The 13,027-nt window shown below is 50.3% G+C and overlaps 1 protein-coding gene across 9 annotated transcripts in view; it reads left to right on the top strand.

Annotated features, from left to right (window-relative positions):
• Positions 1 to 13,027, top strand: part of NCOA1 (nuclear receptor coactivator 1) — a 339,844-nt gene that overhangs the window by 275,409 nt on the left and 51,408 nt on the right. For all 9 annotated transcript variants that reach the window (XM_075923291.2, XM_075923289.2, XM_075923293.2 and 6 more), the window contains 5 exons: positions 983 to 1,162; positions 3,064 to 3,159; positions 3,916 to 4,056; positions 5,834 to 5,981; positions 7,414 to 8,722. In XM_075923291.2, coding sequence (XP_075779406.2) covers positions 983 to 1,162; positions 3,064 to 3,159; positions 3,916 to 4,056; positions 5,834 to 5,981; positions 7,414 to 8,722 — 1,874 coding nt within the window. The remainder of the gene's footprint in view (positions 1 to 982; positions 1,163 to 3,063; positions 3,160 to 3,915; positions 4,057 to 5,833; positions 5,982 to 7,413; positions 8,723 to 13,027) is intronic.

Genomic DNA, 13,027 nt, shown 5'->3' on the forward strand with positions numbered 1-13,027 from the left:
TTGCTCTTTGCACCTCCACCCGCTGCGCATTTATGTGGAGGCAGGCCTCCACGTGGTCGTAATGTGAGAGTGGGTATTTTCTGTGCTCACCGTTGTAGCATTGCTTTAAGTTCAGATGCATCCTGTGCTGGGGGAGGGGAGGGGAGGGCAGGGTCGCTGGGAGGTTTTATCCAGCCCTAGCAGTGTAGTAGACTCTGATTTCGTAGCATCGGAAGAGCCTAATGCAAGTGGCAGGCCTGGTTCCACAGCAGGGCTTGTGTTCAACCAGCAGCTGCTCTGCAGGGTGCCACTGGCCATGGGACTCCTCCTTGAAAGGGAGGAGACAGTGGCCACAGAGAGCCAATCTGTGGCAGGGAAGTGGATGGAGGTGTGGCCTACGGAGCTGCCAGTGCAGAGTGTGAAATGCCCTGGATCATGTTGAGGGGAGGGGAGAGGACGAAAGCTCTGCCTGATGCCCTGGATAGGAGAGAACTGGGTCATATTCCTGGCACTGCCACCAACTTACTGTGTGACCGGACAAATCCAAGCACCTTCCCGTGCCTCAGTTTCCCCTTCTGCCCCGTGGGAGCAACTATATGTGTAATCCATATTTCACAATGGAGTTGTGGGGGTGTAATTCACCCACCCTGGAATTCCTTGGACTTGGTAAGCAGTGGAAGGTATCGCCTCATCGTCAACAGGGTAATGTGGTCCAGTGGGCGGGGCGCTCACTGAAACCCCGGAGACCCAGCTCGTAATTACTGACCGTGTGGGTGACTCTGAGTCAGTTGCTTCACCTCTCTGTGACTCTGCTCCCCCTGACACCTTTTTCAGTTTCCATTGCAAGCTCTTCCCGGCACTCTTAGTCTGTGTGCCTCGCAAAGGCTGGGGATGACGTGGGGAGGGTCAGGCAGAGAGCTCTGGTCCTTAGCATCCACTGTTTGGAATGGTCACTTGTGGTCACCATCTGTGATCCTCTTCCCCCCTCCCTCCTTTGCTGCAGTGAATGGAGTTCCCTGGCCTCAGGAAGCAACCAGACGCAGCAGCCATACCTTCAGCTGCCGGATGCTGATCCGCCCCCCTGACGAGCCAGGGACGGAGAACCAGGAGGCTCGCCAGCGCTATGAGGTGATGCAGTGCTTCACCGTATCCCAGCCCAAATCGATCAAAGAGGAAGGAGAAGGTAAGGCTGAGGATCAGTTATTTCAACCCCTGCTTGAGTGTTGTGTGCTGCATCTCGGGGAAGGGAAGGAGGCCGGAGTGGAAGAGAGGAGGAACTGCCCTCTACTGTCCCCATGCAGGATGACTTCGCAGGAGATTGTAGTTCTTGCCAAGTGCAGCCTTGGAGAGTTTGTTTTCAGCCTGCCACGTTCGTTGTTGCATTTGGGACAAGGCTTGCAGTGCAGGTGGGACAGGACCTGGTCCAGCAGCAATCACACAAGTTCTTCCCCAGAGGCCACAGCCTGGGCAGTGCACACAGGGGCAGAGGCAACACATTTGGAGGAGTTTATAGTTTGTTACTGGTTCTCCTCCTGCCACTGCTTTTTATTCCAGCTTAAACCACTTCTGGAGTCTGTATGTCCTTTCTGAGCCCTTAGCTGAGCCCCAGGGGTGTGCAGTGCTGTGGTGCCCAAACAACGGGGTTAAAATGTGTGGGAAGAGCTGGCTGAAATCAGGCTCCGAACCTGGGTCAGTCTTACAGAGAAGTCAGCAGCAAAAAATCCACTTGCCCTGAAGGGGAGGGGTATGGAAAGTGTTAGTGACATCTAACTTGCCTGCTGAACAAGGGGCAAATCCAACATTTTGCAAGGCTGCTTTATGCTGTCGCAGGGTGACATCCATCTCTCCCCCCATGAAGAGAGCCAGCGTGAGACTTTTGCGCCATAGTGAGTGGGAGTACAGTGGGAAGCACGGAGCCCATGTGGCCCTTTGCCCAGGGATGAATGCACCAACAGTGAGAGCACAGTCTGTAGTTATCTTACAATATCCATTTCCTGTTGTCTGAATTGATCTGCCTAGTCAATGGGCTTTTACCCTCCCTTCATAAGCAAAGATGGGGACAGCCTGCCCTTCTGAGCATTAGGAGAACTCACAAGGGAGAATTCTAGGCGGATGTTAAGGAAAGGGAGATGCCGAATGATTAGTCTGAAAAGCTCCTTAATACTGAGCCCTGTCACTGCAGAATAATGATGAGAGCCCCAGTACTTGAGGTGAGTAACACAGGACAGGACTGCATGGAACAGTCCTGCCCTGATCCCTAGTACAGAGGTAATGCCCTGATACAGAGATAGCCAGTAGTGGACCATAGGCCAAATCCAGAGCGCTGGACACATTTGAATGGACCACACAATCTCTTTATTTTCTTACTATTATCATCATCATTGTTGTTAAGTTTTATTATTTTCTCAGGAATCTGGACCTTGACTCTACCTTGACAAAGAAATTCGTGACAAAAAAGGATTGACAGCCCCTGCCTGATCAGGACTTCCCTAGCTCTAATTCATGTTACTTTTGTCCTAGTGCCAGGAGTGTCTGCAGATTGTTATAGCCAGCGCTCGTTGCATTGCCAGTGTATCAGGGCCCAGCCTGATCTGCACGGATGTGTCTCTGCTCTAGCTCCTAATGTTCACAAGGGTGTCCCTGTGCAGGGCTGTGATGCGTATCCACCACACATCTCCAGACGGTAGAGCAAAGAAGCCTTCTTTCAAACAAATCCCTTAACCCTCATTTCTGTGTACCAGCCATTATTTTCCAGTGCATTAACTGAATTAATCCATTGTGGCTTACACAGGAGGTCATGATTGGAAGGAGTAAATTACGGTACTTTATGATCAGAGTCTTTCCCTGGAGCCAACAGTTGCTGGCTTTCAGTGCTGACTTTTATTGTGCGGTACTTCCAGATCTGAAAGGCCTTACAGTTAGTTCTCCCAGACAACGGGCCTGTGACTTAGATTGCCTGGGTGGCAGGCAGGGTACATGCATCCACAGCAGGATGTGGCTGCTGAGCACAGTGATGCTATTTTAATGAAAACTGGTTTCTAGAACACTGGACTCACATCTTCCCATTCTGTTCTGTTATGGTAGATTTCCAGTCCTGTCTCATATGCATTGCACGGAGATTACCTCGACCTGCAGCTGTCACCAGTTCAGAATCTTTCATGACCAAGCAAGATACTACAGGTACTGTCCTCAGTGAGCCGGGGGGAGAGGGTGTTGCTAAACATTGCTCTGAGTAAAGGGCCATCTTTGCAATTGAAAAGCTTCCAGGCAAAAAGCACCTTTGTTCCGCTAGAACTGTTTGATGGGGAGTTCTTGCCGATGTAGCATGGTCCTAGTATTTCATCCAGCCCGTAAGAGAGTGCCACAGGGTGCTAGCCTACAACCGTCCACATGGATGGCTGGCTTGAAGCTAGCCAGCCATAGTTGCCCCTTGATTGCAGTGCATACTTGTATATTACACAGTGTTGAAGAGAGTAGTTAAGTTTCAATACAAAATTGGCGAACAGATGAGAGAAGTTCAATCTCTGATGGGCCCCGCAGGTATTCGTGAGTGAGACAGGTTGCAGTATGTGCGTGTTCCTCAGTCATTGTTCTCTTTGTGTTTTCAGGCACTCTGTGATTTAGTAAAGCTGCCTGGATTTCAGTATCCTCTGTAGGCCGATAACTCCTCGGGCTTATGTATCATTGTTCTGGTCTGTGTAAGGACCTCGTATAGTTAATTGCCTTGCTCGTGTGATGATTTTTTGGGGCTTTCCCAGCGCACCTGCTAATTTTAGTTGTGAAGGCTCTTGTCAAATCAAAATCTGTGCACACCTCTAGGTCTGTGTGTACGTATATACACATGCCTCGCTGGGAGGGCGAATGTGAAAGCTATGGAAGTGACTTCTTTTGCACTGTTTCCATAGCTGAATAATATGAATTTTCTTTCCAATCCAGGTAAAATTATCTCCATTGACACCAGTTCCCTCAGAGCTGCAGGCAGGACTGGCTGGGAGGATTTAGTGCGGAAGTGCATCTATGCTTTCTTCCAGCCTCAGGGCAGAGAGCCGTCTTATGCCAAACAACTGTTTCAAGAAGGTAACCAGCTTCTCTTTGCTGTACTTTGTAGGGATGCAATAGTGTAGTTGATTGACTGATTAACCGATCAGCCAAAGCTTATCAGTTAATGCTATAGACTACACGCATTTCCCCCCATCCCTTACCAGTAAATTTTTTTAGCAGGCTGGCCAGCAGCTCAGCTCAGTCCCGGCTTGTACTGGGTCCCAGACCTCCCCCCCTCCCCCCTCCCCCCCGTGGCTCTGCATTTAGAGCGTGTAAAAAGTCAGGCAGGCAGGCAGGCAGCCCAGCTCACTTCTGTCTCGTGCCGGTTTCAGGAGCTCAGGGCCCTCCGCCCCAGAGAGGGGCTGCCTGCTCACTACAGAATAGTTGACTAACCGATAAGAATTCATGAGGTTAATCGACTGTTCAATTAACCAATATGTAACATCCCTGCTACTTTGCCTTGCATATTGATTGGGGGTGGCTTCAAACAGAGGCTGATGTGTGACCCTTGCTGCTGAGTCAGTGCTTTCTGGAAACAATAATAATAAAATGCCAAAGCCGTAGCAGAAAAGGCTGGGTAACACAAGTGGGTCCTTCCATTGGAGAGGCTGGTTATGGATCCCACAGCATTCAACAAGGTGCCATTCAGCTCCCAACACTGCTACAATAACTTTCCTGGGGGAGATGATTGGTCCAAAACTCATGGGTGTCAACCAGCAAATAAAGAAATGGGATAAACTCCCAAAGACTGATTGTGGTTATTGCATTGAAACACGGGAGTTTTTTCCCTCCCTTGCTCCATCCACACATCATACCCAGTGTCAGAGTCTCACACCTGGTCTTCAAGCCCTCTTCTTTTTGTAAGTTACTTTTTAGCAAGGTAGAGATTTAGGAATATTGTTCTCTCTTGGGGTTTGTACCAGAAGCTTGATGCATTGTTGGTGAGGACACTAACAGAAGGGACGTCAGGAAGACCGAATGTTGTTTGGGAGGGCGGCTGAGCGTGGAGAGAGATTTAATTCTGTCAGTGCTGCAGTGGTTAGTAGCCTGTTGCAGCTCTCGATACCTGGCCTGGTCTCATCAGAATATGCTGCGTATGTACTGTAGACTGGTGATTGAATAACTGCGCTCCCTGCTGCTATATCACTGCGTGCTCAAGGACGGTGCTTAATGGATTTAAATAGCAGCCCATTGCTAAGGCAGCCAGTTACAACTCAGACGTTCATGGGCCTGGTTGGGCTCCATGTTCCTGCGCACAAGAAATAGCATTGAGAAGTTAACGTGCATCACACCACTCTTCACCCACCAAACTGGGGTGACCAGATGCCCCAATTTTATAGGGACAGTCCCAATATTCAGGACTTTGTCTTCTATAGGCATTTGTATCCCCCTGTCCTCGATTTTTCACACTTGCTGTCTGGTCCCCCTACCTGTGTTAGTGCAGCTGAAAATGGCCATGTGACTATGTAAGGCAGTGAAGAATGGTGCAAAGAGATGACCTGGATTTCCGTAACCTCACTGGAGGATTGGTTTTGACTTGCATTGTTTGCACACTAAGGGCGGGATCTTTGGGGACTGGCCAAAATGCACAGTATGCAATTGGGCAGGGGGAGGAGGGGAAGGTGCAAAGGTGGCGCCAATCTCTGTGTTGCTGTCCCTGTGTGCACACAAATGGGGGGGGGGGGGAGTTGATCCCTTACTACCTTCCCCCCCATCCTGCACCACCCACACACCCTCCCTCGAAGGTTTCGCTTGCCCTGTCTGAGTTGCTAAGCAGATGGCTGGATCATCTCTGGTTTGTTTTCTCCCCTAGTGATGACGCGTGGCACGGCCTTCAGCCCATCGTACAGGTTCACGCTGAGCGACGGGACGGTGCTTAGCGCCCACACCAAGTGTAAGCTCTGCTATCCTCAAAGCCCAGAAGTGCAGCCTTTCATTATGGGCATCCACATCATTGAGAGGTGAGTCCCAGGAACTAGGGGGGTGAGAGCACTGCCAACTTGCAGAGCTTGGGACTTGTTCTGGGTCCTCAGCTGTGGCCGCTCAGGAGTCAGGACAGTCTGAAGGCTGCTGTAAGAGAGATTGGCTGTCAGCGCCTGTAAGTGTGGTCACGCAACATCATCAGCTGCAGGGAGGGTGGCAGCTCAGGAGTCAAACGCTGGCTCTATGCCAGTGGCGGCTGGCGTGATCCCCGCATGCTAGTTTTGGGGCTGCAATGTGAGGCGCCAGGCTGGGGGCTCTTAGCCCAGATATTTGAAAGCCAAGGCAGCACAAGTTCAGTTGCTCTTGGACTCTTTCTGTGGCTTCACAGTTGCATCAGATGCTTACACAGCCCCGTGGATTCCCACTGTACTTCACCAACATGGCCAAGAGGCACGCCCTGCCCTGGGGAGCTTGCACTCAGACTTGTTCAGGAAGAAGAGGCTGTTAAAGCACAGGAAGGTCGGGGGAATGTACAGTCTGTTAAAGAAATGCAGGCGGGTGGAGGGATGGAATTCTATTGCCTTACAGCTCTCCTCTTCCTGCCACTGGGAGAGAGCACAGCCCAAACTGGCTTCCCTTCTGAGATGGATATGGAGCCCTTAGGGGTGTAATAGTGTAGTCGATTAATCGAGAAGGTTAATGCTATAGAGTACACGCATTTCCCTCCTCCCTCCCCACCGCCAGTACATGTTTTAGCAGGCTGGCCCGCAGCCTGGCCCGATCCTGGCTCACACTGGGTCCAGGACCTACCCCCGCTGCGGCTCTGCATTTAAAGTATGTTAGGACCCAGATGGGCAGGCAGCTTGGCTCAGCTCAAGCTTATACCAGGTCCGGGAGCTCAGAAACCCCCTTCTTCCCAACAGGGGCTGCTGTCTCTATCAGAGGCAGCAGCATGGGGCGACAGGCAACTAGTCCATGAGGGGAGCTGGTTTTTAAACTGGCTCCCCTTGCGGACCAGCTCCCACCTGCCATCCTGTGCTGCTGCCTCTGATACAGAGGCAGAGGGCTCCTCGGGAGTAAGGCTGGAGCGCACTGGCTGTTGGGCCCACCCCCGGGGACTATAGAATAGTCAACTAACCAGTAAGAATTCATGAGGTTACTCGACTGTTCAATTACTCGGTATTTAACATCCGTAGTAGCCCTAGAGTTGTCAAAATGCAGCGTCGTGCATTACGTGCCTGCACAGTTCAGTGCTGCTGTTCCACCCATAAGAATGCTCCTGAAATACCCTCTTTCCTCCTGGGATCCTAGTGCAGTGCTGGCCTGGGGCAGGCTCTGAGAATACCGTATCTTACAAGCTGCAGCTGTTGGACATACCAGGCCCAGTGTGTGTAACTGAGCAGTACTAAGGATTCACTTGAGCCGTCTCCTGCCCTCCACTCACTCCCCTCTGCCTTTTGTTTCTGCCAGGGATCACCACATGCTCTCTCCTCAGGAGAACACTAACTCTGGAATGTCCCTCCCCCGGGTCAGCCCCGCACATCCCGGCATCTCCCCAGCGCAAGGCATGGCTCTCCCATCCGCCATCCCTCCATCCAACAGCAGCATGTTGGCGACCAATATAAATCAGCAGCCAGGCTCCGGCCTCCACGGCAGCAGTTCCAGCACCGGCCAGCCAAGCTTCGGATGTTCACCTGGGAATCAGATTGGAGCCAATGTTGCCTTAAGCCAGGGACAAGCTGGCCCCCAGAACAATAGTCACCTCTTAAACCTCAGTAGCTCCCCGCTCAATAGCCCCGGGATCACCTCAGCACAGTTCATGTCTGCTCGGCACCGGGGCAGCCCAGGGTTGGTACCTAGGCCCAGAGTGGCAAGCCATCCTTTCTCTCCGACGATGCCTACCATGCACTCCCCCGTGGGCATGGCGAGCGGTGGCTGCAGCAGCGGTGGCAGCAGCAACAGGCCTTTCCCCGGTGCCCCGATAAACTCTATGCAGGGGCTTAATGAAGGCCCCAGCACCCCCATGGGCTACTCCACACCACCTCCCATTCTGAGGCCACCGAGCTCCCAGAACTCGCCCGGCCGGCTCAGCATGCAGCCTGTGAAAACGGAGCCCAAAGACAGCAAGGAGATTGCCTCCATCCTGAGCGAGATGATTCAGTCTGACGGCGGCTCAAGCGACAGCAAGCCCCTGGACTCAGGCCTGCTGCATGCCAGTGACAGACTCTCGGAGGGAGACACCAAGTGCTCCCAGGCCACCAGTCACAAGCTGGTTCAGCTCCTGGCCACGACGGCGGAGCAACAGCTGCGGCACGCCGATGCAGACACGAGCTGCAAAGACCCCTTATCCTGCACGGGTGCCTCTGGGAACCCTCCGGGCAATGCGTGTCCCTCTTCCCACAGCTCCCTCACAGAGCGGCACAAGATCTTACATCGGCTCTTGCAGGAGGGCAGCCCCTCCGACATCACCACCCTGTCCATGGAGCAAGACAAGAAGGACACTGCTGCCACCCCTACTGCTCAGAGTCAGATCCCAGGGGGCCCTGAAATCAAATTGGAGCCAGAGGCCTTGAAGAAAAAGGAGTCCAAGGACCATCAGCTCCTGCGCTACCTACTAGACAAGGATGAGAAGGACCTTGCTGTGGTCCCGTCCCTGAGTCTGGATGATGTGAAGGTGAAAGTGGAGAAAACGGAGCAAATGGACCCGTGCAATACGACTCCAGCCCCTCTGACCAAGCCCCCTGCTGCAGAGGAAGTCAAGTTAGAATCGCAGGACCAGGTGGGTTTGCCCGTTAGATTCCGTGCCGTTTACCTAGTTCTAGCATTTCACACCACATTCAGTCACATTGGCATCGGGGACACTACTGTTGCCTTGGTAATGCTTTCTAGTCCATTCCCACTAGCCTCCCAGCTTGCTCCCTCAGCAGGAATCCAGTGCGCTGTTTCCTGAGAGAGCCAGGAGAGGCTTGCTGAGTTCTGCCCTAGCTATGGGGGAGTTTCAGTGTTGTAATAAACATGGCTGCTTGTGAACTCCCCAGCTATCAGGACTGCTGCAGATTGTGGCTGTTCAGCTCTCCCAGCAACAGCAGGGCTGGATTCAGTTGCTCCGTCTCCAAAGGCACCTGCATGCACACACACGCATGCACACACGCACACCCACCCCTAGAAGTTCTGCTTCCAACACTGATAGTGGCATGACTGGTTCCAAAACTAACTTGCCATTCGGGGTGTTAAAAAGTAGATCCCTAAATGACCCCTAAATGTATTCAGACTGCAGTTAGGTGCCTCACTGGAGACATTCAGGGAGCCAGACAGAAACTACTTGCTGTACATACACACACTTTGAGAAGCAGCTATGATGGGAGAGAGAAGAAAGCTTAATGGAGGTTTATCACAATGTGATGGAACATGATGCATCAATTCTTCAAAGGCTGATGGTGACAGGGTTCAAAAAAGAGCTAGGTAGATTCGTGAATGGCTATTAGCCAGGATGGGTAGGGATGGTGTCTCTAGCCTGTGTCTCTGGAGGTGGGTTATAGGAGGGATCACATGAGGATTACCTGTTGTGTTCCCTCCTTCTTGGGCATCTGGTATTGGCCACTGTCAGCAGACAAGATACTGGGCTGGGTGGACTGTTGGTCTGACCCAGTATCGCCATTCTTATGGTGAGGTTGAGGGGAGAGAAGCCATTTATAGATCCATTCCTGCATTGCCTAGTGAAAAAACACTTTATATCCAGCATCCCTAAGCCTATTCAGGGCTCATGTACTGGGGAATTTCCAATCTGTTGCCTACTTGTTGGCTGGGATTAGCAATTATAAGGGTCCTTTAGTTATCCTAAAAGTATTATTAAATTGAATAATCCAGTGACAGATCCCAATGATAGAGATTTGAGAGTATAAATATTCATTACAAGTGGCTATGAATAGAAGAGATTTCTTATTTTTGAAAGCTAGGGGAGATGGTACAATGGATAAGGCTGCTTAATCCTTTTTAAGCAAAGAATACAGAGGCTGGCGTTCAGAGCAAGCCTGATAGCCTGCTTACTGACTGTGTCAAACGGGGCTGCTGAGTTTGCATGAATAACACAGAACGCTCTGAAAGCCTCAAATGGCAAATACACAATAAGCCTCTTAATAAGGTTAAGGGCTCCATTCATTTGGGAGCCTCAGTCAGTTATCCCATCAGCAAGTGGAAATGTAGCTCTTTCTACCTTATTATAAAATATCCCTACTGATACTGCTCACTCTTTTGATACATTAGCTATTTCCCCTTCCATTCAGACTCAGCCCTGTAGATTAACATAAATTGCCTCTAGACCAAAGAGGACACAGATTAAGATGTATCTGTTTTGGAAAGAACATTAAAGCTTTTAGCTGGTGACTGAACACGGAACAGCATTGTGCAACTGGCTGCTTTGTCCTGGGGTGTGAGAGAGCAGGAGGGTGCAGCCTGCCCCTCCCTAGGGTGTTGTATGGCGCCTGTGCTGTAATATCTGCAGAAGGGAAACATCCCGCTATGATCCCGTTGAAAGATGTACAGGTTACATACAAGAACAGGCGCAACTGAGATGCGCAGCAACATGCCGCTTGTTTTTCTGTCACTCTGGCCCTGTTATATATCACATGCAGCCTGATACTCCTTTGGCTTGGCTTTGTCACTGCCCGGTGAAGTTTGCTTCCCAACCCCGTAGCACTGTCTGATCGAAGTAGTATCAGGTCATGCTGAGAACATAAACGTGTAGAGTCCAGGTTGCAACGACCTGGTTGCAAGAAGGGAGCTGTGGGCCAGATTAGTCTGCTGATGGGACAACGCTAATAGCTACCACAGTTACTCACCGAGTAATCAACTTTTTGCATGTGAGCGACCAGCCGTATTTAGAGCCAGACATGACACTCAGTGGTACAACCTCAGTGAAAAGCCGTTGTGCAGACAGGGCCTCCATATCTGTGGAAAGGAGGATCCAGGGTCACACCTCACAGTGAAAACCACTCACCCATGCCTAAAACAATAGCTCTGAGGGGCACAATTTGCCCCCATTGATAACAGCCAGCTGTTACCAATGAAGCCTAATGGGGTGCATGCTTTTCGGAAAACGGAGGTCTGTACCTGCAAGTGTGTGACTACCTTGTGGGTGCTGCTGTATGCGCAGACTGACCATGTGTGCACACCTGCAGCATGATGAGCGGTGGGGACAGTTTGCATTTACGTTTGTGGTAAACAAACCCGTATCCTCAGCAGCTTGATATGCCCTTCCTAGCAACTGGAACTGTTTCACTGCTGCTGATCGTCACAGCAGAAACATCCAGGCACTCTGGGACCATGAGCAACGATTAAGTTATCAGCGCTGTCTCCATCTATTCTGGCTCCAGAGCAGCATTGCTTAACAGCACAGCGCGCGGAAGAATTCTTCCTTATGACAAGACCAAGCCTGTGTTAGAGGATTTGGCTTGTTTTCCTGCCCTTCCCAAGAATGGAGCTTCCAGTTTAGAAAGCTAGTGGCAACATTTTTTAAAGAGGATGGAACCATTGGGCAATTAAAGGCATAATTAATCCCCTCTTGTAACTAAGCAGGGATTCTTATTGAAGTCGGGGTGACTTATTTTATTTGCTGTGTGCTAACCACACACTTGGCACTGGATGGCGCAAAGAGCTGAGATGGGCTGAGGGACTTCAGGGATTTGTAGTCTGGATGCAGTCGGAGAGCTCCCCATAGTCTTTGGAATTGACCTAACATCTCATCCTAGTATGTGACTTTTCTGCTCTCTGCATCTCCCCAAAGAGGACAGGGGAGTGCCAGGTTTTTATGATGACCAGGGCTCGACAAATCCGCTTATCTACTCGCCCGTGGCGAGTAGATTTCAGCCGGTTGCCCCATTCACTGGTGGTGCGCGCATGTGCAGTGCGGGTCTGACGCATGCGCGGTGTGGAGCTGGCGAGTGGATTTTCACCGCGGTCGTCGAGTCCTGATAATGACCATAACCCTCTCCAAACTGTTAATGAAGAGGAGCTGCAGAGGGTTTTTTAAAACCCTTAAATGCCTACTTGTTAAGAGACTCCACAGCATCCATGGAGAAGATCCAGTCTCCAATTTCTTCTGTTACCCAAACCATGTTGGTGAGGTTTCTGTTAATTTTTATGGTCTGTCACAAAAAAAAAAACACCCCCTAGATTTTCCTGTTTTTAGGCTAGTCACAAGCATGACACTTGTATGGGAGAGTTTTATGATCATGGAATTCCTTAAAGGACAGTGCATGAGCTTCAATCCTTTCTTTAGTTTGTAGCCAGTCTATAAGGCTACTCCAAGCCTTGGATGGCCAAAACATCGAGCCACACATTTGATGACCTGTGGAACTACTTGCTACATGATATTGCCTAAAACAAGAACGTCAGTAGGATTTGAAAAAGGGTGAGGTATTTTTCTGGATAATATCAGAAGTTAAAATGGTTAATGATAAAAAGACTGACTTATAGGGAATAAAGAAGAAACATTTCATGTGGACAGGCTATCGAATCCTTGCCCTATTGATCTGGTTTTTGTGCCTTCCTCTGAAGCAGTTGGAACTGGCCGTGTCAGATATGCAGTATTGCCAATCCCATGTGTTAAAAATATCCTGAATTAGGTCCCTCAAAATCATGAGACTGGCTCAAAAATTATGAGGTTTTAAAAAAAACAAATGTTATCTTTTCATTTGCCTTCTGGTTTCTGGGCCTTTAAATTGCACTCACATCCCATTTCCTGGCTTTTCTCCCCCTGGCAGAGGAGCTAGAATCTTATTTTAAGATGAAGAAAGCTCAGAGCCTCATGGAATCAGCTGCCTCCGGGTGCTGAGGCTTCTTGAAAGATTCTTAGTATTGTGAGACTCATAAAATTACAAGGAGACAGAGCCCTGAACTAGAACTAAGGCTCTGGCGCTAAAGGGCAGATAGTGTTCCTACCTTGAGAGCAGTCTTGTCCTTAGGCACTTCTCTAAAGACCTTTTTTTGCTTTGAAAAGCTGCCTTACTCCAGGCTGTGCCCTTCTGTAACACATACCGTCTATAGCCGGGTGCTCTGCCATCTCCTATTGCATGAGGGTGCCACA

The sequence above is a fragment of the Pelodiscus sinensis genome, chromosome 3 (genome assembly GCF_052426305.1).
Source record: "Pelodiscus sinensis isolate ZL-2025 chromosome 3, ASM5242630v1, whole genome shotgun sequence".
Taxonomy (NCBI): domain Eukaryota; kingdom Metazoa; phylum Chordata; order Testudines; family Trionychidae; genus Pelodiscus; species Pelodiscus sinensis.